The sequence below is a fragment of the Macaca mulatta genome, chromosome 12 (genome assembly GCF_049350105.2).
Source record: "Macaca mulatta isolate MMU2019108-1 chromosome 12, T2T-MMU8v2.0, whole genome shotgun sequence".
NCBI lineage: Eukaryota > Metazoa > Chordata > Mammalia > Primates > Cercopithecidae > Macaca > Macaca mulatta.
In genome coordinates this window covers 9,989,729-10,015,784 of record NC_133417.1, presented here as the reverse complement: position 1 = coordinate 10,015,784, position 26,056 = coordinate 9,989,729, and the positions used below count along the sequence as shown (strand labels likewise).

Genomic DNA, 26,056 nt, shown 5'->3' with positions numbered 1-26,056 from the left:
ACAGACGCACCCCCGAGCCTTCCCCACTGATTCTAGGTGTAGGCCCACCATTCTCTTCGGGATTCCCTCCTTTCCGTTTTTCGTTTTCCTTTTGGACTATGCTTTTTCCTGCTTCAGCATCTCTCACTCTCAGCACAGATTCTATACAAGGAGAATCTCCAGATTTCATGAATCCCAAAGAGAGTGACGAAGAAAGCACTGCTATTTCCAAAAAAAGGCTAGAAGCAACTGTCTGCCAAGACACAAGCATGCTCCAAGAGATGAGCAGAAAGGAGAAAAGTGCCCTTCAGCCATCTTTGTGCTGATTTCCCGTAACACTGAGTTTTAAAAACTTCTCTTTAATTTCCAGCCCCCTGCCAGGCGCGGTGGTTCACGCCTGTAATCCCAGCACTTTGGGAAGCCAAGGCGGGTGGATCACCTGACGTTGGGAGTTCGTGACCAGCCTGACCAACATGGAGAAACACCGTCTCTACTAAAAATACAAAACTAGCTGGGCATGGTGGTGCACGCCTGTAATCCCAGCTACTCCGGAGGCTGAGGCAGGAGAATCACTTGAACCCGGGAGGTGGAGGTTGTGGTGAGCCGAGATCACGCCATTGCACTTCAGCCTGGGCAACAAGAGTGAAAACTCTGTCTCAAAAAAAAAAAAAGAAAAGAAATTTTCCAGCTCCCTGCCAAAGGGCACAACTCTATCAATGAACTCAATGGTTATCATCCCATAGCATTGGGAATGTCACACTCCTTCCTTCTGTCTTGGAATGTGACGGTGGACAGTTTTTGTAGCTTCCCAAGAATCATAACAACAGTGATGGTGATGATGACAACAACAAAGACAATGAGGACAAAGTACAGGTAGGCAGGACCTACCAATACCAGGCACCAAGCTGAGTACTACATTTAAAAAAAAAAAAAAAATCCAGCCAGGCGCAGTGGCTCACACCTGTAATTCCAGCACTTTGGGAGGCCGAGGTGGGTGGATCACCTGAGGTCAGGAGTTCGAGGCCAGCCTGGCCAACATGGTGAGACCCCATCTCTACTAAAAATAAAAAAAACTAGCTGGGTGTGGTGGCATGCACCTATAATCCCAGCTACTCGGGAAGCTGAGGCAGGAGAATCACTTGAACCTGGGAGGTGGAGGTTGCAGTGAGCCGAGATCGCACCACTGTACTCCAGCCTGGGCAACACAGTGAGACTACATCTCAAAAAAAAGAAAAGAGAAGAGAAAAGAAAAAATCCAGCCAGTCCTGCCGAGACTCCTAGGCACTGTAAAAGACAGGCTTCATGTTCCCCAGTTTACATGTGGGAAACCAAGGGTGAGGAGCCTGAGCAGGTGGAACCTGGGAGTGGCTGCTCCACTGCCCAGGTCCATTAGCACCCAGAGCAGTGCCTGTTAACGGGTGTGCCTCAGAGAGCAAACCCCTCGCCTGTGGGGAAGCTGGACAGGGTCTGGGGCAGCTGCATACCCAGGCTGATGGCCTCTGGTTAGCCCAGTCACAAGCTGCCCTGCCTGGAGTGTCCCGGCCACCACAGATTTTTATCATTTTCTGTGCATGTCATGAGGTGAAAAAGGTTAGAAGTCCCACTCATCAGAACAGCCTGACTCTTGATACCCAGGGTTTTAGGTGGTTTTCTCCTCCCCCATCACCAGGAAAAACTACTTGCACAGTGGGGAGCCTTCGGTTTCTGAAGGTTCCCCCATACAGATGAAATAGAAGGATAAACATCCTCCAAGTGGAGAACTTCACATTTACTGAACACTTACAAGCTGCCAGGGACAAGAATCCACTCCCCACCATCAAGGGACACCAGGACCCAGGACACACTGGGTGGCAGTAGCTCCATGTGACCGAAGTACAAAAGGAGTTCAGAGGTAAACAACTTCCCCACATCCAGTCTGTCTGATCCCCAAAACGATGCTCTGCCCATGGCCCCACACTGCCACATAACCCCTAAGTCTCTCTTGCAAAGTGCTTTGGTGATAGCAATGCCTTTCTTATGAAGGCTGGGAGGAGCCAAAAGCTTGAAGAATCCCCACCACAAACGACCTAAGAATGGAGCAATGCCCAGGAGTCACAGGATCACTTTTTTTTTTTAAAGGATGGGGTCTCACTATATTGCCCAGGTTGGTCTTGAACTCCTGGGCTCAAGTGACCTTTCCACCTTGGCCCCCAAAGTGCTGGGATTATAGGCGTGGGGCATTGTGCCCAGCCCACAGGATCATTTTATTTTATTTTATTTTTGAGACGGAGTCTCGCTCTGTCACCCAGGCTGGAGTGCAATGGCACGATATCGGTTCACTGCAAGCTCCGCCTCCCGGGTTCATGCCATTCTCCTGCCTCAGCCTCCCGAGTAGCTGGGACTACAGGCGCCGCCACCTCGCCTGGCTAATTTTTTGTATTTTTAGTAGACGGGGGTTTCACCATGTTGGCCAGGATGGTCTCGATCTCCTGACCTCGTGACCTGCCCGCCTCGGCCTCCTAAAGTGCTGGGATTACAGGTGTGAGCCACTGCACACAGGATTATTTTAGAAGCGAGAAAACCAAGAAGAAAAAAAACTACTTCATACATTTAAAGGCCAGAGGCACAAAACAAGGTAAGAAGTACACATGGTAATGATCATTCCAGTACACAGGGGACAGCCACAGTCTGCTGCCCTTCGCTGTGCCAGACTGGTTCGGAGTCGACAGTGCCAGGCAAATTCACGTCCCTGCCCAAGCAGATGCTCGGGAGGCTACGGCTAAGGCACCAGCCACAGGAGTGCTGCAAATGTCGGTGGGGGAGGCCCCTGGAGTGAGGCTCCAGAAGACTCTGGAGGAGCATTGCTATGGGAGGAAGGATGGGGAGGGAAGATAGTTCTTAAATACGGCACAGTAAATATAGGAACTGTCTCATTGCCCTGCTTAAATTGGCACTAATGTGACAGTACACAAACCCACAAAGAAAACAGGAGAAGAAATAACAGCAGATGAGAGAAGTGGGTAACATTTCAGAAGCTGAAAAGCAGACAGATGCAGGCACAGTACCTGAGCTAACAGACTAGAGAAAGCAGAAGCTGGAGCCAGCAGGAGGGAAGACCGATACAAAACCCGCCACCTCTGTGTCCTCTGCGGCATGCAGAAGGGCTGAGGAACTAGTCACCAGTTGCCTGAGAAGGTGGGGAGGTACACAGGAGGACTGGCAGCATGTGAGTGTGAGGAGCAGTTGGGTCTGGCCAGCAGCAGGGAGGCCACCTCCACTGGTGGGACACTAGAGACTTACCCTCCAGGGATGCCTGGCAGAGCTGAGGGCAAAGGCGAGACTGAATTTAAAGATTCCGCAAGCCCTCCTCTTCCCCTAACACACGGTGGTGCCCGGGAGACTGGAAAATTCCTCACTGAAGAAACCGTCTAGCCCAGGAGAAAAGTCCTAGAGATACTGGCATTGGGCAATCTCCTGAAGAAATAGCCAGGCCCTGCCCAGCCACTCTGGTGAAGTCCACAAGCTGGCAAACCCACTAAGCCATACAGAAAGGCCTGCCAGCTTTTCAGTGACTGACTTTAAACAAGAAAATACAGTCAAGGATTACCAAAACTCAGAACGACTCAAAAGACAGGTAAAAACAAGACAAAAAAATGAAGAAAAGAGACATGGCAGGAGACAGAAGGAAGCTTCAAAAGCTTTCACAGCCTCTGAGAAGACACTATTCACAAACAAAACAAGAACAGTTATCAGGAAAGAACTCTCGGAAATTTAACAAGTCTCAATAGAAGGGTTAGAAGACAAAGGGATAAAGAAGTGGAAAAAAGACACACAGACTGCAGAAGCTCTTCAGAGGATCTAACAGCTGACGAGTCAAGACTCCAAGAAGGGAATACACAGAGAAGGTGATCAACAACAAAAAATAGAAATTCTCAGAACCGAAGGACATGAGTTTCCAGACGGAAAGGATACACTGAGTGCCACAATGAAAGAAAAACATTAAGAATATCACTTTGAAATTTCCAAAAAGGGAGAAGATCCTACCAGTTTTCAAGGGAAGGAAAACACAGCCACCACAGCGACAACACACTGAGGGGCAGCAAAGGGCATCAGACTGCTGAGCGGCTGCACTGGAAGCTCCGAAGTTAGTTCTAGGACCCGGCCAAACTACTGATCGAGTGTAAAGTCAAATAAAGACATCTGCAAACAAGTGAAGTCTCCAAAGCTTCCCCTCCTACAGCCCTTCTCTCAGGAACCTACTGGAACATGTGCTCCATCAAAATGAGTCACCAAGAGGGTGGAGACTTGAGGGTGGGAAACGCAACAAAGAGGCCCAGGAAATTCATGGGGTGGTGCAAGGGAAACCCCATGAGAACAGCTGGTGGCATCGCTAGTCCCAGACAGCAAGCAGGTCAGAACAGAGTAGGGGGATGGAGTGCTGGTGGGCATCCCACTGGGGAAACAGAAAAACAGAACTGAGAAATTACCTGACCCTACTGAGTTTATGGTTATGTGAAGAGTTTGGAGAGGAATAATTAAATGTACAGAAAACCAAGCAAAAACAATGACAAGGCAATTATTAACTCCAAGGCAAACAAATATTCACAAAAAAGAAAATGTAGGGCCAGGCATGGTGGCTCATGCCTGTAATCCCAGCACTTTGGAAGGCTGAGGCATGCAGATCACGAGGTCAAGAGATCGAGACCATCCTGGCCAATATGGTGAAACCCCGTCTCTACTAAAAATACAAAAATTATCCAGGCCGTGGTGGCGGGTGCCTGTAGTCCCAGCTACTCGGGAAGCTGAGGCAGGAGAATCACTTGAACCCAGGAGGTGGAGGTTGCAGTGAGCCGAGATAGCACCACTGCACTTCAGCCTGGAGAAAGAGCAAGACTCCGTCTCAAAAAAAAAAAAAAAAAAGTAATAGTACTCTACACCTCCGCCTGAACAATGACACTATATGGCTCTCTCTAAACATACTTACACAGTCAAAACAATGTAACAGTGAATATTAACGTAACTCCCAACTTGTGCTATTCCCATATTGGGAGAATGGTAGGAGAGAAAACAGGAGTGGGGAGAGTGGTGTACGTGAGAAAGCTAAACCCTCAACTCCTACAGTAGGAAGTTAATGGGCAATTTCTATAACTGATCATCAAGAAATTACTACATAAGCTATTGCTTAGAAAGATGAAGGTAGGCCAGGTGTGGTGGCTCATGACTGTAATCCCAGCATTTTGGGAGGCCAAGGCAGGAGGACTGCTTGAGCTCAGGAGTTTCAGACCAGCCTGGGCAACATAGCAAAACCCCATCTCTACAAAATATATAAAAATTAGTTGGGTGTGGTGGTACATGCCTGTAGACCCAGCTACTCTGGAGGCTGAGGTAGAAGGACTGATTGAGCCCAGGAGGTCAAGGCTGCCGTGAGCTGTGATTATGCCACTGCACTACAGCCTGGGTGACACAGTGAGACCCTAACTCCAAGAAAAAAAACAAAAAGAAAGAAAGAGAGAAAGAGAGAAAGAAAGAAAGAGCGAAAGAAAAAGAAAGAAAGAAAGATGAAGGTAAACAACAAAAAAGAGTGGAAAGTGGCTGTCTTCAAGGAATAGAATTGTGGGTGGGAAAATAGAAGCAGGGAATTGCTGTTTTTCATAATAATCTAAATGTTGACTTGGATTAAAAAGTCTTTCTAAATTAAATAAAGGTATAATTTTAGAAACCTGAGAAGCTTAATCTTTCTATGCCTTTGTTTTCCCTTCTATAAAATGGGAACAACATCTTCTATGGCTGAAGTGAGGATTAAGTAAAACATATGTATGGTACACGTAGCACACAGCTTGACCAGTCTCCACAGAGGGCCTGGCCTTCTGCAACACTTACTGCACCTGAAGTCCTGTATCACTGTGGGAGCAAGTGCAGGCCTCTTCCTCCTTACCTGGCAGAGCTTTACAAGAGCCGGGTTTTAAGCAGATATTTGGCTGGAGCTATGGGTTGATGAGGATACTGCATGGGCGTTTCTAAGAAGCTCCTTCCAGATGCCAGTCTGTACGTGGGATGCCAGCCCAGCCCGTCTTGCCCTCCCAGCCCCTAGGCCATCCAGTCTGGCCTCCTCTCCACCCACAGAGCTCCCACAGTCCAAAGCTCCAAATGCCAACTCCCACCCACATTTGGAGCCCAGATCTTCCAGGGGGCCCCACCCAGCTCAGTCCAAGTCTCTGCTCTCTGTTCTTTGGGCTCCAGTGACCAGCCCCCTTTTCTCTATGCTCTAACCTCTGACTCCAACCACCTACTTCTAAGTCTTCCTTGGTTTACTGAGACCAGGGCCACAGAACAAGATCTTTGGATCCCAAGAGGTTCCTGAGAGGAAAAACAAAAAAACAAAACAACAGCCACCTTCTGCACTCTCAATGGGGAAGAGAAACTGGCCTGGAGGAAGCTCCAAGTTTTCAGTTCTTACTTGTTCAGTCGAATGGCATATTCCTTCAGGGCAAACACATTGTCAGCAAAGACAATAATCTTGTCATTCCTCCTTTCATGAAACTTGATCAGAAACTGGCAAGCTCTAAATTTGTTGGGGTTCATGGTGTACAGCAAGATTCGTTTCTTGGTTTTGATTGCTACATATTCCCGGTAAAATTCAGGAGACATAGGGCACCAAACCTGTGATGCAGTAAGAACCAGGGGTCATTTTACAAGTTTAAACATCACATAATTAAAAACTTTTGAAGACCTTTCTCTAGCAGAATTAGCTTTAAAACAAAACCACACTGGGCGCGGTGGCTCAAGCCTCTAATCCCAGCACTTTGGGAGGCCGAGACGGGCGGATCACGAGGTCAGGAGATCGAGACCATCCTGGCTAACACGGTGAAACCCTGTCTCTACTAAAAAATACAAAAAAACTAGCCGGGCGAGGTGGCGGGCGCCTGTAGTCCCAGCTACTCGGGAAGCTGAGGCATGAGAATGGCGTAAACCCGGGAGGCGGAGCTTGCAGTGAGCTGAGGTCCGGCCACAGCACTCCAGCCTGGGCGACAGAGTGAGACTCCGTCTCAAAAAAAAAAAAAAAAAAACACAAAACCAGTCAAGTGCAGTGGCTCATGCCTATAATGCCAGCACTTTGGGAGGCTGAGGCAGGCAGATCACTTGAGACCAGGAGTTTGAGACCAGCCTGGCCAACATGGAGAAACCCAGTCTCTAGTAAAAATACAAAAATTAGTTGGGTGTGGTGGTACACATCTGTAATTCCAGCTATGCGGGAGGCTAAGGCAGGAGAACCACTTGCTCAGGAGGCGGAGGCTGCAGTGAGCCAAGATCACACCACTGCACTCCAGCCTGGGTGACAGAGACCCTGTTTAAAAAAAAAAAACAACAAACAAACAAAAAAAAAACCAAAACCAATGGTATGTGAATTAGAAATCAATACAACTGAAAATAAACACATGCACAAAACTAAACCCAACCTAATACCTCCTGTTGAACTGGATGCTTTCACATGTCAACCACTTAGAAGATGTGTAAATGCAATCATATCCCAGGAGTTATTTTCACACCAGCTGCCAGTGAGGGAAACCAGCGTCTTAGCCGGTAGCACCAGCAATTCCTCCACACACACAAGTCAGCACTGCTGCTGAGTACTGCCACCTATTTACACACCTCCTAGCAGGGCCAGGAGCATGTCAGTTAGGCCCTTGGGCCCATCAGAGCAAAACCCTTTGCTGCCAGGCTCCCAGGCAGCACTGTGGTATTGGGGGCCTTCATTATTCCCTGTGCCCTGAACGCTAATCCTCACCCACAGAAATCCATGACTGGTAAACCCCGTGGTTAGCAAAAAGAATCATCACAAATTCAGGGGTATGTGAGATATGTGACAAGGCAGAATACATGCAGCAAGTGGGTCTAGTACCACCCACTCACAGGGTGACTGAGGATCCTGCCTGAGGTGGTAGCAGGTAAGCCTAAGTCCTGACCTGTGTCTGCCCATGAGGAATCAATCTGATCACTCCCCGGCCCACGGGAGGAGGCCCTATCCCAGACACCCCCAGCCCAGGCCCAGCTACCTCAGCACACTGGACTTTGGCGATGTAACCATTATTCTGCAGCTCCATCCAGTTGGCTTCGTAGAGCTTAGGCCCAATCAGAAAATTTAAGTCCACAATCTTGTCATCTTCCCGGACGAGGGTTGCAGTCAAACCCAGCTTACAGTGGGCCTGCACGATGGTGAGCACCCTTCGAAACATCTTGGCTGAGGAAACAATGGGAGCGTTCACACGGTCACTTTTCTTTCTTATATTTTATTTTTTAATATTTTTTGTAGAGATGGGGTTTCATTATGTTGCCCACACTGGTCTTGAACTCCTGGCCTCAAGCAATCCTCCTGGTCTCAAGCAATCCCCCTGCCTTGGCCTCCCAAAGTGCTGGGATTGCAGGTGTGAGCCACTGCACCCAGCCCACACTGTCACTTTTTCAAATGCTCATAGCTGTGCAACTTAACACTGGCTTATGACACCACCTGAGCTAACCCTTGGGTTTCAGGACCACAGAAGCTGGTTCTAGACAAGAATGACTAGGCAAACGCTTCACCATCACTTTTAGATCTGTACAAAAGAAAATGAAAAGGAGAATAAGAGGGTGAAATGAGCTTAAGGAATCTCCAAATTAATGGGCCCAGCATTCCCCTCACAACAGTTATCAGTAGAAGTGCAAATGGCAATTTGAAATACAACCTGCAATACTTACTATGTATACCATTAAGCTCTAAATTATGCAAGGAATTTTTCCCTAAAACTTGTACCCAGGTTACTGAAAAGGCAGTTGGTGATCTAGCGGGAGGAAGAAATGAAAGAAGCCAGCTCTGCTCAGCTTCCCACCGTTTTCCCAGAAACCGGGAAGAAAGGCAAGCCCACGGGAGGGATGAAACTCCAGGCACCGTTCGCCCAAGCACTCCTGCCTGCCTTAGGAAACTCCCCTCTCCAAACTTCACCAGTTCAATCACTTTGGTCAACCAGCAACTTCCTTTTCCTTCCTTTCTTTTGAACATTATAATTCTCTCTGGTTTATCAAATAAAACAAACACGTAAATGGGTATGAGATATTCTTTTTTAAAAAACCTAATTTATGGATTTCCACGGGCTCGCCTTTTAAAAATTCTAATGCTCTGAAGGAAGGTTAAAATGTTGGAATCATGCTTATCTTACAATATAATTGAAAGTAGGGCTAATATTTCATTAAAAAATGGACACAAAAATCTAAGGAAAAAGAGGCCTGAATGCACCAAAACAGAAAGACGTTCACAGTGAAATAACAGAGGGTTGCCTAACTCTAAGTAAACGTTTAGTTTTTACATCTACATGGTTTGTACACAACACCACATGCAAACACAAACACACAAACACTACACAGAAAACAAAATCAGCTCATGCTTATCTCTAAGGAAAGACTGTGCTGGCTCCAAAATACAGTAGCCAAGAACCGCAGACCAAGCTCCCCATGTTACAGGGAAATGGTAGTCAAGGCAATGGCAACACCAACCCAGTGTGGGCCCCAGGGAGATGACACTAGGAGACATATTGACCCAAGGCAAGGACAAGGCAGGCAGGACTCTGCCTGGACACCCATGACCCCATCACACCCCTCTATTACACTCTCCTACAGCCCTGACAGCTGTCACAGGTGAATACCTCGCAGCGTAATACTCAATACATTTTTACAGACACGCAGCTGTGGAACCACCTAGATCAGGATCTGCAGCATCAGGCACCCAGAGGTCTCTCCTCTGACCCCTCCTGTCAATAACTAGCACTCTCCCTCGAGGGAACCACTCCTCTGACTTCTGAGAGGGCTCTGCCTTCTTTCTGAACTTTGCACGAATGAAATCATAGTATGCACTTTTGTGTGTGGCTTGTGTCACTCAACATTATGTCATGGTTGTCATTTGGCATTTATTTGTGTGGTTACTTGGCTGTCCCTTCCACTTTGTCTCCAGTGCCAAGTACAGTGCCTGAACTTAGTAGGTTCTCAATAAATACCTGGAGAAATAATTAAACAGGCACAGTACCTAGCACACAGGAAGCACTTAATATACACAAGTACCATAATATGAATCTCACATTAATAAAAAGACATAAAAGAGCTCCTTTTGAAAAATCTGTAAAACAGCACAGCAATCTTTATCCTTTGAGATAAATCTCAAAAGACTGATCACTCCACCTAACCCAACACAGCAGACACTGGACAGTCAGGAGACTTATTCTGATTTCCCAGCATTCCCTTATTTAACATTTGCTCTCTGGGACAATGAGCATGGCCGGGCCACTGGGCTTATGGGGCCTATACTCAAAAATCCCTTAGAGCTCGTTGGTTTCACTCCACAACTCGACCAAAGTCTAATTGATCCAGTGAACTAGATGAGAGAGAGACAAACTCACAGACATACATGAGTGTGAGGTGCACCTTTTTGTACTTGTTCATCAGATAACCCATCCCAAACCTGTGCTGGTGCCCCCTGGAACCTGGGACCCGGGGCTTGGGTTAAAGAAAACCATGAACGTGTACAAACATACAGTCAGACAGAATGCCTCAAGCCCTGAACACAGCTTCCAACCAAACTGCTACAGAACAATTCCAAACTCCTTTGTGGGTAGTGATTCTCTGTATCATCCATTTTCAATCCTAACAGACCCAATACCTACCCTTCCACCTTTTTTCTTCTGAGTGTTTAAATTCTCACAGTAAAACTGACTTGGGGTGGGGCAGGGGGGCAGTTCTATGCATTTTAACACATTTACGTTTTTATAACCAGCACCACAATCAGGGTACAGATAAAGATAGCACTCCCCAAAATTCCCCTGTGCTCTCCTTTAGAGTCATCCATCTCTGACCCCCCACCTCTGGCAACCACTGATCTGCTGGCCACCACTATACTGTGATCGTTGTATACATGAAATCACACACTATGGAAGCTTTTGAGGCTGACTTCTTTCACTCAGCACCATGCTTTTGAGATTCATCCAGGTTGCAACATGCAGCAAGTTTGTTCTTTTTCACTACTGAGTAGTGTTCCCATGTATGGATGTACCACAGCTTGTTTATCCAGACACACACTGACGAGCACTTGGGTTTGGATATTATGAGCAGAGCTGCCATAAACATTGGTGTACGGATTTTGTGTAAACCTATTTTCATGTATCTAGGATACCCAGGAATGGGACCGATGGGTCATGTGGTAGTTTTATAATACACGGACAAGCTGTTTTCCACAGTGACCACAGACTTCGCAATCCATCCCGCCAGGAATGTGTGACAGTTCAGTTGCTGTGACCTCATCAGCACTGGCACATCAGTATTTTTTATTTTGGCCACTCTAACTGGCATATGGGAGCATCTGTGGTGGGTTTAATCTGCAGTTCCCTGATGACTAATGAGGTTGAAGCTTTTTTCAAATGCTTCTTTGCCATATGTATATCCTTTTTTGGTGAAATGTCTATCAATTTCTTTGGCCCATTTCTTAACCTTTTTGCCACTGACCGAATGCCTAACAGGAAACTCAAATTCGCACATCTAAAGCCCAACTCCCGATAGTCACCTTCCAGACCAGCTCCTTTGATAGCGTTCCCCATCTCAATTAATGCCCACTCTATCCTCCCTTCGTTCAAGTCAAAAATCTTAGTGTCATTCTTGATTTCTCCCTCTGATCCCACATTTGACCTGTCAGTTAAAGCTTCACAACATATCCAGAGTCGGATCACACCTTCGTCCTTACTGGTTCACACTTTTTGTTGGGATTCCACAAACTCAACTCACCGCTTCTGTCTTGCTTCCTTCAGCAGCCAGGGCGATATTTTTACAGTGTAAAGTCAGCTCAAGTCATGCTCTGCTCAAATCCCTTGGACGGCTTCACACTAAGAGTACAAGCCAAAGTTCTTGCCGGGACCTACAAGGTCCTGCAAGAGCTGCCCCAATACCGCTATCCTTCCTCAGCCTTGACTACCGTTCCTATGCTCTCCTCTGGCCGCATGGCCATCGTGTGCTGTCTCACGATGCCGAGTGCTTCCCCAGAACAGGACCCACGCCCCGGGCTTCCATCAGAAAGACCGCCGACCCCTCCCTGGCCAGCTGTGAACATCTCCAGGTATCTCCAGAAACCCATCAGGACTGCAGAGCTCTCATTGCACAGAAAGAACCAGATGCTGGGGCCATTTTGACAACCTTTTGAACACTACCTGTGAAAATGCCTCAGATTTCATTTTGTTCATAGTAACCTCTACTTTAGACTTCTTAATCTACCCTAATCTGTTCATCTTTTTTTTTTTTTTTTTGAGACAGGGTCTCACACTCTGTCACCCATGCTGGAGTACAGTTGCACAATCATGGTTCACTGCAGCCTCAACCTCCCAGGTTCAAGTGATCCTTCCACCTCAGCCTCCTCAGCAGCTGAGACCACAGGTGCACGTCACCACACTTGGCTAATTAAAAAAGTTTTTTTGTAGAGACATGTCGCACTATGTTACCCAGGCTAATCTTAAACTCCTGGGTTCAAGCAATCCTCCTGCCTTGGCCTCCCAAAGTGCTAGACTACAGGTGTCAGCCACCATGCCCACCCCAATCTGTTAATCTTAATCCCTTAATCTGTTTTTATCAAAACAGATTTGGCCAAAAAACTATACAGCAATAAAAGGAACAAATTACTGATAAATGCTAGGGCACAGATTAACCATTATGTGAAGTGAAAGAAGCCAGACATAAGAAAATATATATTGTATGATTGTGTTTGTATAAATTTTCCATAAAAAGCAAATCTATAGTGACGGAAAGCAGTTCAGTGGTCGTCTGAAGCTAGACAGAGAAACAAAGATTGACTGCAAATGAGTACAAAGGAAATCTAAAACTGGATCAATGGTGGCTGAATGCAATGGCTCACTTCTATAATCCCAGTACTTTGGGAGGCCCAGGCAGGCAGATCACTTGAGGTCTCGAGTTCAATACCAGCCTGGCCAACATGGAGAAACCCTGTCTCTACTGAAAATATAAAATTAGCCAGGTGTGGTGGCGCATGCCTGTAATCCTAGCTACTCGGGAGGATGAGGCAGGAGAATTGCCTGAACCCGGGAGGCAGAGGTTGCGGTGAGCCGAGTTTGCGGTCCTGCACTCTAGCCTGGCCAACAAGAGCGAAACTCTGTCTCAAATTAAAAAAATTAGCCGGGTGTGGTGGCACACACCTGTAGTCCCAGCTACTTGGGAGGTTGAGGCAGGGGAATCAGTTGAACCCAAGAGGTGGAGGTTGCAGTGAGCCAAGATCACACCACTGCACTCTAGCTTGGAAAACAAAGGGAGACGCCATCTTTTAAAAAAAAAAAAAAAAAAGAAAGAAAAGAAAACTTGGATCACGGTCATGGTTGCACCGGCCCACAAATTTACTAAAACTCATTGGATTATATATTTACAAGGGGTGATTTTATGGTATAAAAATTAAATCAATAGAGCAGCTTTAAAAAAAGGTTTGCCCATGATACTGGGAGAAGTAGGGCTTCTATTACATATTGACTAAGGATCAATATTCCGGGCTTCGAATAAAACACATCGCCCCCATCGCGAGAAGGGTTTTTCAGTGCCCCTAACCCAGGTCTTAGAGGGCCATTAAGACACGGATTAAGCTGAGCAGCACAGGAAAGAGGGAGGGAAGAAAATATCATTTTCTAAATGACTATTGAGCCAGTGATGAAGCAAGCTATGAATGTGAACACTCCTGTCTGCATCCCACTTAAGAATTATTGGCCGGGCGCAGCGGCTCACACCTGTAATCCCAGCACTTTGGGAGGCCGAGGTGGGTGGATCGCAAGGTCAGCAGTTCAAGACCAGCCTGGCCAAGATGGTGAAACCCTGTCTCTACAAAAAGTACAAAAATTAGCCTGGAGTGGTGGCAGGCGCCTGTAATCCCCCCTACTTAGGAGGCTGAGGCAGAGAACTGCTTGAACCCAGGAGGTGGAGGTTGCAGTGAGCTGAGATCACGCCACTGCACTCCAGCCTGGGTGACAGAGTGAGACTCTCTCTAAAAAAAAAAAATAATAATTATTAAAAGCTTTACCCAGCAAAGTAGCCAGTTGGGGGGGCTACACAGCAGTCCCTCTCCCAACCTAACAACTGGAAATTGGTTTGTCTGTTCAGCACACGGACAGCTCAGCTTCAGCCTGCCTACCTGGTATGGTGTGCACTTCGTCCAGGATCATGAGGCCCCACTCCTGGGTCTTGAGCCACTCCATGACTCGCTCGGCCTCCCAGGACCGTTTGGTGGTGTGGCCCAGCATGGAGTAGGTGCTAATGGCAACGGAGCAGCCGATGGGCTTGTCCTTGGCATCAGAGGTGAACCGGCAGATCTGGCTGTCGTCAATGGTGGACCACATCTTGAACTGGGCTTTCCACTGCTCCACCGAAACGGCCGAGTTGCCCAGCACCAGACAGCGTTTTCTGACAGTGCATGCAGCAGTCACACCAACCAGGGACTTCCCAGCACCTACAAGAAACAAGAGTGCACCCAAGGACAGGTTGAAATGAAGGACAGGGACAGGCAGAATGACTCACAAGTACGGCAATCTAGGAAAATGCCTTGCAATAGTCCACACAGCTGACATCTGTGTGACACACCCTGCTCCAGCCTGTTTTCTTCTTTATAATGAGACATGCTCACTTCATACACACATGTGAGAATTAGCAGGTGCTGGGGCCTACTGTAGCACTTTACATGCATCTCATTTAAATGTTAAAATCTCAAAACAAACTGGTGAAAAGAGAAATGCCTGTTATTGTCATTTTAAAGATAGAAAAACCTGGCTGAGCCACCTTGGCACGGTGGCTCACACCTGTAATCCCAGCACTTTGGGAGGCTGAGGTGGGTGGGTCACTTGAGGTCAGGAATTCAAGACCAGCCTGGCCAACATGGTGAAACCCTATCTTTACTAAAGATACAAAAAATTAGCCAGGCATGGTGGCGGGCGCCTATAATCCCGGTTACTTGGGAGGCTGAAGCAGGAAAATAGCTTGAACCCAGTAGGCAGAGGTTGTAGTGAGCCGAGATGGCGCCACTGCACTCCAGCCTGGGTGACAGAGCAAGACTCTATCTCAAAAAGAAAAAAGACAGACTGAAAAACTAAAGCAGAGGAGTACTTTGCCTTGCCCACAGTCACGGGACAGTGACACTGCTGGGGCCCAGCATGCCTGGCCCACAGAAGGAGGGACTTGGCAAAAGAGCACTATTATTATTACACAGCGAACGGGGCTGAGACTTCAGGGATGCGCTACGTGTGTACAGAGAAGATGAAATTCCAGGAGCTTCTGAGTTTACCACCATCCACCATTTAAAGATCAAGAGAAAAATCAAGCTTTTCCATTAAACAGAGATCCTTCCTTTATTATAAAAATACATTCTGTTGAGTTACCAGGAGTAAATGCAAATAAAAAAAATTGCAAAGTGAAATAAAAAAGAAAAACACCATCAAAAAACCCTTGGAGTTTTGGAAAAAAAAGAACCTCCCCTTCCCTGAAGACCTTGCCTCTGTAAGTCCTCAGTGGGGTCCCAAGGTGAGTCTGCTGTGGCCTCTGGCCAAGAAGCTAGGCTAGGATCTGACATTACTGAGGATAAGTGGTCAAACAGGTGCCCAGGGGGCCACTCCTGCCTTTCCCTGGACTTGCACACCATCCTAGCCATCCAGGAACACCAACGTTTCTGTGCTAGGGAGTCTCCAAATACACAACCCCTAAGGCTGATTCAAGAACAAGAACCTAACGCCACTATGTGCAACAGCCCCTTGCCATTATTACAATCTCACCCCTTATCTGCTCTCATTTTTCTTCACTGCCTCTAGCACCACCCAAGATTGTACACATCTGCTTACCATCTGTATCTTCCCCAGAAGAATGAGCTCCATGAGATCAGAAGTGTTGTTCTAGCCACCATAATACTCCCAGTGTCCAGGCCAAGGCCCATGCACAGCAAGCACTCGAATACTTGTCAAGTCATGAATCAGGGAGTCACCTGATCTTGGCTTTTTAGCAAAGTGTGATTTAGTGACATGCGCAGAGAGAAAGCAAGAGGCAGCTGGCAGATCCAGACACAGCAGCCTGGCCACCTTCTTAACTCCAGAACCACCTACCGCAGGGAAGAACAATGACCCCCGAACGTGCACGCCCGTTTCCAAACATCTTTCTCAAGCTCTTCTCCTGATAGGGTCTGAGGACAGCTGTGGGCTTTAGGTCAATGTTGATATCAGGGTTGACAGAATCATTCCGGAAGTCGTATTCTGCCAAGAGAGGGTACTCCAGGTGGATGCAACGTTTCTGGAGTTCCTCAATCATTTCCTGGAAAGTAGGCACAAAAAAGGTTTTAAAATCTTAACTCCAAAGTGTGCTCAAAAACATCACATCTTGTAACAGGTCTAATGGTCAAACAAGTGGCATTCTGTCTAAACTTCTACAGTTTTAGATCTTGCTCAGTTAACAACTGGGATAAAGCACAGAAAAGCAACCCAAACTAATAACACTTTCAGGCACTGTTTCTCACATCTCCTCAGCAACTTGTGAAGACCAGCCTACCAGCCTGAAAAAGAGGACACTGGGACTTTAAATCCATCAAGAGGAATGATGCCATGGCCCACAGATAATGAAAAGTAGAAAGCAATGCAGGGACCAACAGGGATTCCTTTCTTTCACACAGACTACAGGCAGAGTTGACACAGGGCTGGACTAACTTCTAACAGCAACTCAGTGAGGGAACCAGGAGGAAGGTCCATTCACACTAACCTGCTTGACTTCAAAAGATACCGTCTGTGTCTCTTCTTCTTCTTCCTCATCCTTGTCCATTTGCTCATAGAAGTCAAACAGGTCCATGGGGATGTCAGATTTACCCTGTGGATCTGTCACTCGGGAAGTGGAGGGCCCACCACTGCCTTCAGCAGTCTTAGAAATCTGTGAGAGAGGTAGGTGCTGAATGTGCACACATCATTTAATTCTGCTGGTATCAAACAAAGGGTGAAGTTGTAAAGGGTAGAAACCAGCAGGGCTGCCAGGTTGTAAATGCTGGGTAAAAGTCACCTGAGAACTGAAACCCTAAATGCCTGCCCCCACCCAAGGGTAGCCCAGGAGTCCACGTACGGCAGATTTGCTTGTGAAAGTCTCTGTGATGAGCTCAGTGGCCTCCCCTTCAGAGTTCCTTAAGCGGCATTCTCGGATCACCGGGTCCTGGAGAAGATGCTGGATTACATCAGGGTGGGAGCTTTCAACGAAGTATCTGCAAGCAGGAGAGGAAGAAGCAGTCTGCTGACCAGCAGGTACCTCCTCATTCCACTGCTCATTCAATCAGACGGTCTGGAAATACAAGCCTCAAGACTCTCCCCGCAACCCTTCGCCCAATCTGTACTATGAGCTGCTGGCCATGATTTAACATATGAGGGTTGTGGGCAAAGCCCCACTTTGAGGTCAAGTAAGCGGGGGCCTGAGCCCAGCTCCATTGCTAGAGGAAATACAGTGGCCAGTGGACGAGTTTCCAGTCTGGGCCACACCTCTTGTTCCTCTTCTCTTATCTGTGCTTCAGAGGAGTGTGGTATTAGCACAGAGCAGACAGCATAAACATCAGGTCCTTCCCATATCCCTTTATTCCTGCTGGTGCGCAGAGAGTGACCATGACTCGGGACAGGCCTGTCACGGAATCTCTTACCTGTTGTGCTTCAAGACCAGCTTGACTTTTCCATAGCTGACAGTACACAACTGCAAATAGAGATAACACCCAATAGGTAAATGTGCAGCTAACTCAGAACACATTCACTACTGGTCACATCTTACCCCAACCAACCAAGTGAAAAATTCATTTTACTTTAGGACAATCCTAACGGGTTCAGATCTGCCTAAACTGAGCTTTTCCCATTGGCCTCTGCTTTCTGAGAACAAAATCTTCCTCTTGCCTGGCTAATTCTGATGCACATCCATTCAGTTATAAAACGCTGCTTAAAATCTCCTTGCATTCTGCCTTTCCTCTCTATTCCCACAGCCCCCACCCTAGCCTGAAGACCATACCAGTATTACAACAACTCTTTGCACAGAGTATGTGCACAGTAATTGCTGCTTAAACAAAATGCAAAGCCTCTTCACCAATGCTCCTATTTCCCCAAATAGAATGTAAGCATCTTGATGGCAGAGAATACAGCTTAAATCCTCCCAGGTTCCCAACCACCTTTAGGAAGGAATACAGTAGAGGCTGTGTGGCAACAATAAAAATTTGCCACTGAGTCCAGGCATAGTGGCTCACGCCTGTAATCCCAGCACTTTGGGAGGCCGAGGCAGGTGGATCACCTGAGGTCAGGAGTTCGAGACCAGCCTGGCCAACATGGTGAAACCCTGTCTCTACCAAAAATATAAAAATTAGCTGGGTGTAGTGGCGGGCGCCTGTAATCCCAGCTACTTGGGAGGCTGAGGCAGGAGAATCGCCTGAGCCCAGGAGGCAGAGGTTGCAGTGAGCCAAGATTGTGCCACTGCTATCCAGCCTGGGCGACAGAGCAAGACTCCGTCTCAAAAAAAAAGAAAAAAAAATTTGCCAGACTTTAAGTGGCTGCCTGTTCCCGCTGTTGTCCCTGATCCACCAGTGCAGTGTGCCAACACCTACATCCCTGCAGGCAATTCGCAGCCAAGACTGAGCATAGCCACAATGTTGGTACAAGGTCCTCTCCTTGGGCACACTTTCTTTTTTGTTGTTGTTTTGAGGTGGAGTCTCGCTCTGTTGCCCAGGCTGGAGTGCAATGGTGAGATCTCAGCTCACTTCAACCTCTGCCACCCGGGTTCAAGTGATTGTCTTGCCTCAACCTCCTGAGTAGCTGGGATTACAGGCGCCCACCACCATGCCCAGCTAATTTTTGTTATTTTTAGTAGAGACGGGAATTTCGCCATGTTGGCCAGGCTGGTCTTGAACTCCTGACCTCAGGTGATCCACGTGCCTCGGCCTCCCAAAGTGCTGGAGTTACAGGAGTGAGCCACTGCGCCTGGCCGGGCATACTTTCACATCACAGGAAAAGAGAGCTCTCTCGATGACTCCTGCAGCTTCTCTGGGACTGCTTGCAGTGCCACACTGAATTCCTGCGGTACTCTTCTGCCACTCCAGATCTCAAGGTCTGAATCTGACTCCCTTTGGATCAGCCAAAGGCAATGAAAGCCACTGTCCATCTCTTTTAAATGGCATTCACCCATCTCTCAGAAGAAACCCAGCATGTTCAACTATTAATCACATGGAACCCTCTTTGTTCTGTCAAAAACAACATCTGAAGTTGTTTTTGACTTTCCCTCATGGAACTTGTTGACTGTTGGTCTCTTGCAGATACTTAGCTTTAGACAGACTTTACCACCTGTGTTAGTCAGCTTGGGTTGCCATAACAAAATTCCACAGACTGGGTGGCTTCAATGTTAGAACTGTATTTTCTCAGAGCTGTGGAGGTTGAAAGTCCATGATCAAGGTACCAGCCGATTCAGTTTCTGGTGATGGCTCTTGTCCATGGACCACCTTCCCATTGTGTACTCACATGACAAGGAGGGCAGGTGAGAGAAAGCATGCTCCAGTGTCTCTTCTTACAAGGACGCTAATCATATCGGACGACCTCATTTAGTCTTAACTACTTTCTTACTCCAATTACATTACCATTGGATATTAGGTTTTGAAGACAGAATCTGAGGGGAACACACCCAATTCCCAAATCTTCCCTGGTTACACTGGGCCTGAATTAGTAGCCCCTCTGTGTTAATACGCATGGCTGGGAGCAGCTCATGAGAAGCGTGGCCTCACCCAGAACACAATGCTGGATCCAGAGTGTAGCGGCTGGGGTAATCGGTCGTTGTGCTCCCCACAGGAAATCTGAATGGCATATTCTCATGGCTGCCACAGGCTGACAATATGGAACAACTATGCCCATTGTTACATTAGCAGGGCAGGTGGAATTGCTGACCTCAGCTGCCACTTGCCTTAATAAACTGCATAATTCCATCAGGGACTCCAGTCTTGCTGAGCTTCCTGAGGTACTCGGTGATGTCACTGGTTTGCAGCCCAACGCTGACGGCTGCATACAAGGAGTAGGCAGTTAGTTTGTACTCATGCACATGGGTTGGTCGGCACACTGGCTCTGCGATAGCCACCAAGAAGTCTTGGGCGTATTTGTAAACTGGAGAGAAGGCTTCCAAGAAGATATGGCCATCAGGAGCCTGAGAGACACCAAAAGGACAAAATGGACAAGGAAACATGAGTTGCAGAGACGACTGGACTCTTGCCCGTATCATTATCAAGAAAGAATAAGCTGCCCAATACCACAGATATTCTTGCAAGCACTCCTTCAGACAACCGTGGGGCCTGTTACTTTAATCAGATACAGAAGAGCAAAGAAAAATAGAAGAAAATGTTTCCAAAGTCAACAGCTGTTTCCCACTATTCTGCACACAGAAAGCCCATCTTACTGGCTATCCTCAAGTTACCTTTCGGCTAAATTTCAACTAAATGTAGAACATTAATTATTTTAAGTAGAGCAAAAGCTTGCTACCGAACATGTCTTCCATTATTTGGGGAAACAAACTGTTACATGATAAATGCTATTGATTCGGCAGATGAAAGGATTTACTGCATGGGGTAGGGCGGGGAAGCAGTGAGAGTAAACCGAGGGGTTAGAGCCGGAGGAAGCCCAGGCCTGGCCGGCACACGTGTGCGCAACTGCTGGGCCGTTCCACCGAGTGGATGAAAGCTCTCTCCCGGCCGATTCTAGGGGCGGTAGCCTGAATGTCAGTTTTGACTCTGAGAATGCCCAAGATTTAGCCGCCGCTCCGCACACTCCCGGGCCCTGCCCAAGCTAAGGGCATGCTTACCACCCAGAGGGGCCTGGAGGTGTGGTCGTCCTTCAGCGGCATCTGCAGCCTGTAGTCCTTGGCTCCATATTCATCCACTTTGGTGCCGGACTCATCCACCTGCTTCCCCGCCGCCGAGGGAACCGCTTCCTGAGGGTCGTTCCCAGGGGCGTCCTCTTCATCATCCTCTTCATCCTCATAGTGCCGCTTCCTGGATTTCTTCTTGTCTGCAAGATACCAACATACAAATAAGCCCAGCAGGAGTCTCCGGTTCCCTCCGCACCGCTGGGCAGCATTTCACCTGTGCCGCCGCCGCAAACTCCTAGCTAAGAGCCACCAGCATCCCACGGGCGTTGCGCCCCTCACCCGCCTCCCCCAGGCCGAGTTCGCTGGGCTGCGCCCAGGTCCAGCATCTCTCCCGCCCAAAGGCCTGTCCCGACGGGGTGCGCGCGGGAGGGCCGGCAGGGTCGGCCGGCGCGGAGAAGCCGAGAGCAGCTCCGAGGCAGAGCGCAGGGCAGGGCCGGCGAGCGCAGTCGTGGCTGAGCGTGCCCGCGCCACGTCTCACCGCGGTCCGCCCGGTCTCTTTTGCCCATGGCAGCTACAGCAGCAGAGAAGGCCCAAGCTCCCGCAGCAACGCCGCGGCATCCACTGTCGGGGACTTCCGGCTCAATCCGGAAGCTCCTTGCAGTCCACACAGGACGTCCCGCCTCTGGGCGCCGTGATGGCGGGGGCTGGAAGAGCGGGGAGCTGGCGGCCACAGGCGTCGCTCGTTTCTTTACAACTGAAGGAAAATACTGTGTGTTGAGCACCTGCGTAGTGCGCGAATGAAAGGCCTTATCCTCCCGGAACTTAAATTTTAATGAAGCGATGTGGGCAATAAAGAAATTTGATAGAGACAGAAAGAGAGAGAAAGAGAATATGACCTAAGTCCATGGGTAAGGAAGAATTTTTTTTTTTTTAATTAAAAAAAATTTTGGCTGAGTACGGTGGCTCACTCCTGTAATTCCAGCACTTTGGGAGGGTGAAGTGGGTGGCTCACTTGAGATCAGGAGTTCAAGGCCAGCCTGGCCAACATGGTGAAACCCCATCTCTACGAAAAAAAAAAAAAAAAGTAGCCAGGCATGTGGCACACGCCTGTAGTCTAAGCTACTTGGGAGGCTGAGGTGGGAGAATCACTTGAACCCAGGAGTTAAAGGCTGCCTTGAGCTGAGATTGCACCACTGCACTCCAGCCTGGGCAACATTTTTTTTTTTTTTTTTTTTTTTTTTTGAGACGGAGTCTCGCTCTATTGCCCAGGCTGGAGTGCAGTGGCACGATCTCGGCTCACTGCAAGCTCTGCCTCCCGGGTTCATGCCATTCTCCTGGCTCAGCCTAAATAGAGCAGGTTACCCTCAATAATGCGGGTTGGCCTCATCCAAATCAGTTGAAGGCCTTAAGAGCAAAGACAGGTTTCTCAAGGAAAAAGGAATTTTGCCTCCAGACTGCAACATAGAAAGTTCTGAGTTTCCAGCCTTTGGACTCAAGACTACAACATCAACTCTTCCTGAATTCCCAACTTGCCAGCCCCCACAATTGCGATTCTTTAAAAATAAATGTCTCTCGCTCATTTGCTCAGTGGGCCTCTTGGTTCTGTTTCTCTGGAGAACGTAACACAGATTTTTGGTATGGAAAATATGGTACTGCTGTAACAAATACCTAACAATGGGAAAGTGGTTTTCGAATTGGGTAATTGATAGAGGCTGAAAGAATTTTGAGGCGCATGATAGAAAAGCCTCTATTGTCTTGATGAGCCTTGGTAGAAATACGGACATTAAAGGTGATTCTGGTGATGGCTCGATGGAAAGGAGAAATACGTTATTGAAACTGGAAGCAAGTGATAGAGAACTTGCCTGAATTGTATTCTGTTGGGTGGAAAGTAGAGCTTGTAAGTGATAAGCTAGGACATTTTTTTTTTTTTTTTTTTTTTTTTTTTTTTTTTTTGAGACAGAGTCTCGCTGTGTCACCCAGGCTGGAGTGCAGTGGCGCGATCTCGGCTCACTGCAAGCTCCGCCTCCCGGGTTCACGCCATTCTCCTGCCTCAGCCTCCGAGTAGCTGGGACTACAGGCGCCCGCCACCACGCCCGGCTAGTTTTTTGTATTTTTAGTAGAGACGGGGTTTCACCATGTTAGCCAGGATGGTCTCGATCTCCTGACCTCGTGATCCACCCGCCTCGGCCTCCCAAAGTGCTGGGATTACAGGCTTGAGCCACCGCGCCCGGCCTAGCTAGGACATTTTAACCATTTTCTACGTAATGGTTAAAAGTGAGGCCTGGGCCGGGCGCGGTGGCTCATTCCTGTAATCCCAGCACTTTGGGAGTCCGAGGTGGAGGATCATGAGGTCAGGAGTTCAATACCAGCCTGGCCAATATGATGAATCCCCGTCTCTACTAAAAATACAAAAATTAGCTGGGCATGATGTCGCGCGCGCCTGTAGTCTCAGCTGCTCAGGGGGCCAAGGCAGGAGAATCTCTTGAACCCAGGAGGCAGAGGTTGCACTGAGCAGAGATCATGCCACTGCACTCCAGCCTGGGCAACAGAGTAAGACTCCATCTCAAAAAAAAAAAAAAAAAAAAAAAGGCCTGCTTTCTCTTTACTGCTTATAATGAAATGTGAGAAGAGATACACTGAAGGTGGAATTGTTCAACAAAAGAAACCAGAACTTGAAGATTTGGATCATTCTTAGCGTACTCACATTGTTTAAAAAAAAGAGAGAGAGAGAAAGTATGCTCTGGAGAAACACTAAGGATGTGGACAACCATTTATTTGCAAGAGATTAGGTGCGTGGCTTATAGACCCAATCACCCATCTCCACAGAAACCTGGACAGTTTTGACTGGGGTACATAGATGGGATGAAATGAAGGAAGGCTGTTGGACTTCCAGGATTCCACAGGTAGGAAAAGGATTGGCAGGGGCAGTTCAGAGGCCTGCTTCCGCCACCATGCGACTGAAGGGGACAGGCTTGGGTTTGAACCCACTGCCACCACCTCCTCAGTTCTGAGGGTGTAGGACTGCAGCCCCAGTGGGTCCTGAGGAACAGAGCATCAAGCCATTGAGGATTATTCTCAAGCCTTAAAATCCTATAACTTACTGCTGCCATGGGTTCATAGATAGGAAGGAAATTTGCCCCACCAGGAAACCTTACCCAGCCTCAATTGATTTGGATGATTTCAGTGATAAGATTTGAACTGGTATTTAGATGATATTGGACTTGGAGTTGATGCTGGAATGGCTGACTCTTGTTGATGTCGAGATGGGGTGAATATACTTTGCATGTGGGAAGGATATGAAGTTTTAGGGGCCAGAGGACAGACTATGGGTTGAATTGTGTCCCCCACCCCTCAAAAAGTTATTTTTTGTTTTTGAGACAAGGTCTTGCTGTTGCCCAGACTGGAGTGCAGTGGTGCAATCTGGGCTCACTGCAGCCTCGACCTCCTGGGCTCAAGTGATCCTCCCTCCTAGCCTCCCAAGTAGCTGGGACTACAGGCATGCCACCATGCCTGGCTCTTTGTATTTTTTTTTTGTACAGATGGGGTTTCGCCATGTTGCCCAGGCTGGTCTTGAACTGCTGGACTTAAGCTGTCCATTGCCTTGGCCCCCCAAGTGCTGATATTAGAGGCGTGAGCCACTGCACCTGACCCAAAAAGGTATTTTGAAGTCCTAACCCCTACTACCTCTTAATATGGCCTTATTTGGAAACAGGGTCTTTATAGAGGTAATCAAGTTAAAAATCAGGTCATTAGGGTGGGCCTTAATCCAGTAACTGGTCCCCTTATAAAAAGGGGAGCACACACATTTGTGTCGATAGACACACAAAGAGCACCACGTGCTGATGGAAGCAGAGATTGGAGTTATGCTGCCACAGACCAAGGGATGCTATCAGAAGTCGGAAGAGGCAGCTGGACGACACAACGCCGTGGAGCACATGTAGTCCAAGCTACTCGGAAGGCTGAGGTGGGAGCCCAGAAGTTTGAAGCCAGCCTGCGCAACATAGTGAGACCCAATTTCTAAACTATAAAAAATAAGTTGGAAGAGGCAAGGAAGGACTCCTTTATGGGTTTCAGGAGCATGGTCCTACTCACACCTTGATTTCAGACTTCTAGCCTCCATAACTGTGAGACAATAAATGTTTTATTACAAGCCACCCAATTTGTGGTACTTTGTTACAATAGCCCCTATTGTTGGACATTTAGAGTTTCAAGTTTGGAATTTATAGATGCAACTTACAACCTTCACAGTCTATTTCCACAGGTTAATTCCTAGATATAAATTGCTGGATCAGAGGATATACAAGATTCTGAAGTTTAAGACAGGGTCTGGTTCTGTCATGAAGACTGCAGCACAGTGGTGCGATCTCAGCTCACTGCAACCTCTCCCCCAGGCTGAAGCGATCTGCCCACCTCAGCCTCCTGGGTAGCTGGGACCACAGGCATGCACCACCACACCTGGATGATCTTTGTAGTATTTGTAGAAACGGGGTTTTACCATGTTGCCCGGGCTGGTCTCAAATTCCTGAGCTCAAGCGGTCCGCCTACTTCGGCCTCCCAAAGTGCTGGGATCACCATACCCAGTCTATTCTGAGGTTTCTGATTCTGATTTTGAGATTTCAATTCTGAGGTTGTGTTAAGTTGCCCTCTATAGCAAAGTGTTAAATTAGCTCCACCGGGCGCGGTGGCTCACGCCTGTAATCCCAGCACTTTGGGAGGCCCAGGCAGACGGATCACGAGGTCAGGAGATGGAGACCATCCTAGCTAATATGGTGAAACCCCGTGCCTACTAAACATACAAAAACTTAGCTGGACGTGGTGGCGGGCACCTGTAGTCCCAGCTACTCGGGAGGCTGAGGCAGGAGAATGGCGGGAACCTGGGAGGCAGAGCTTGCAGTGAGCTGAGATGGCGCGACTGCACTCCAGCCTGGGCGACAGAGCAATACTCTGTCTCAAATAAATAAATAAATAAATAAATAATCTCCAACACCATGTGAGAGACCGTTCCTTAAACTCAGTAGGTTTGATAGTAGGGTTTGTGTTTGTTTTTAATCATCATTAGTTCTGATTTAGGAAATCAAGATGTCCAGCCAAAGATATACTACAAGTTGGGTAGAACATTATAGACTTAGATACTGGAAAGATTTAGTTTAGTTTCATTGTTTTTAGATTTGTCTGTGCTTGGTCTCCTAGAGGGTGCTCAACTCAAGCAAGGAGGGAATAA

At 47.8% G+C, this 26,056-nt stretch overlaps 1 protein-coding gene across 2 annotated transcripts in view; it reads right to left on the bottom strand.

The window, feature by feature from the left end:
• The window catches only part of ERCC3 (ERCC excision repair 3, TFIIH core complex helicase subunit), a 36,925-nt gene extending 15,444 nt beyond the window's left edge, over window positions 1-21,481 (bottom strand). Inside the window, exons 1-10 of one of the 2 annotated variants that reach the window (XR_013401775.1) lie at window positions 21,374-21,481; window positions 20,830-21,035; window positions 19,942-20,178; window positions 17,657-17,706; window positions 17,095-17,230; window positions 16,744-16,908; window positions 16,098-16,302; window positions 14,147-14,461; window positions 8,013-8,197; window positions 6,416-6,618 (exon numbers count right to left, since the gene is read on the bottom strand). Coding sequence is in view for 1 of the 2 variants with exons in the window: in NM_001266408.2 (NP_001253337.1) it covers window positions 6,416-6,618; window positions 8,013-8,197; window positions 14,147-14,461; window positions 16,098-16,302; window positions 16,744-16,908; window positions 17,095-17,230; window positions 17,657-17,706; window positions 19,942-20,178; window positions 20,830-21,035; window positions 21,374-21,401 (1,730 nt within the window). In the remaining variant the exon portion in view is untranslated. 2 annotated transcript variants of the gene reach the window in all.
• Window positions 21,482-26,056: the final 4,575 nt, after the last annotated feature.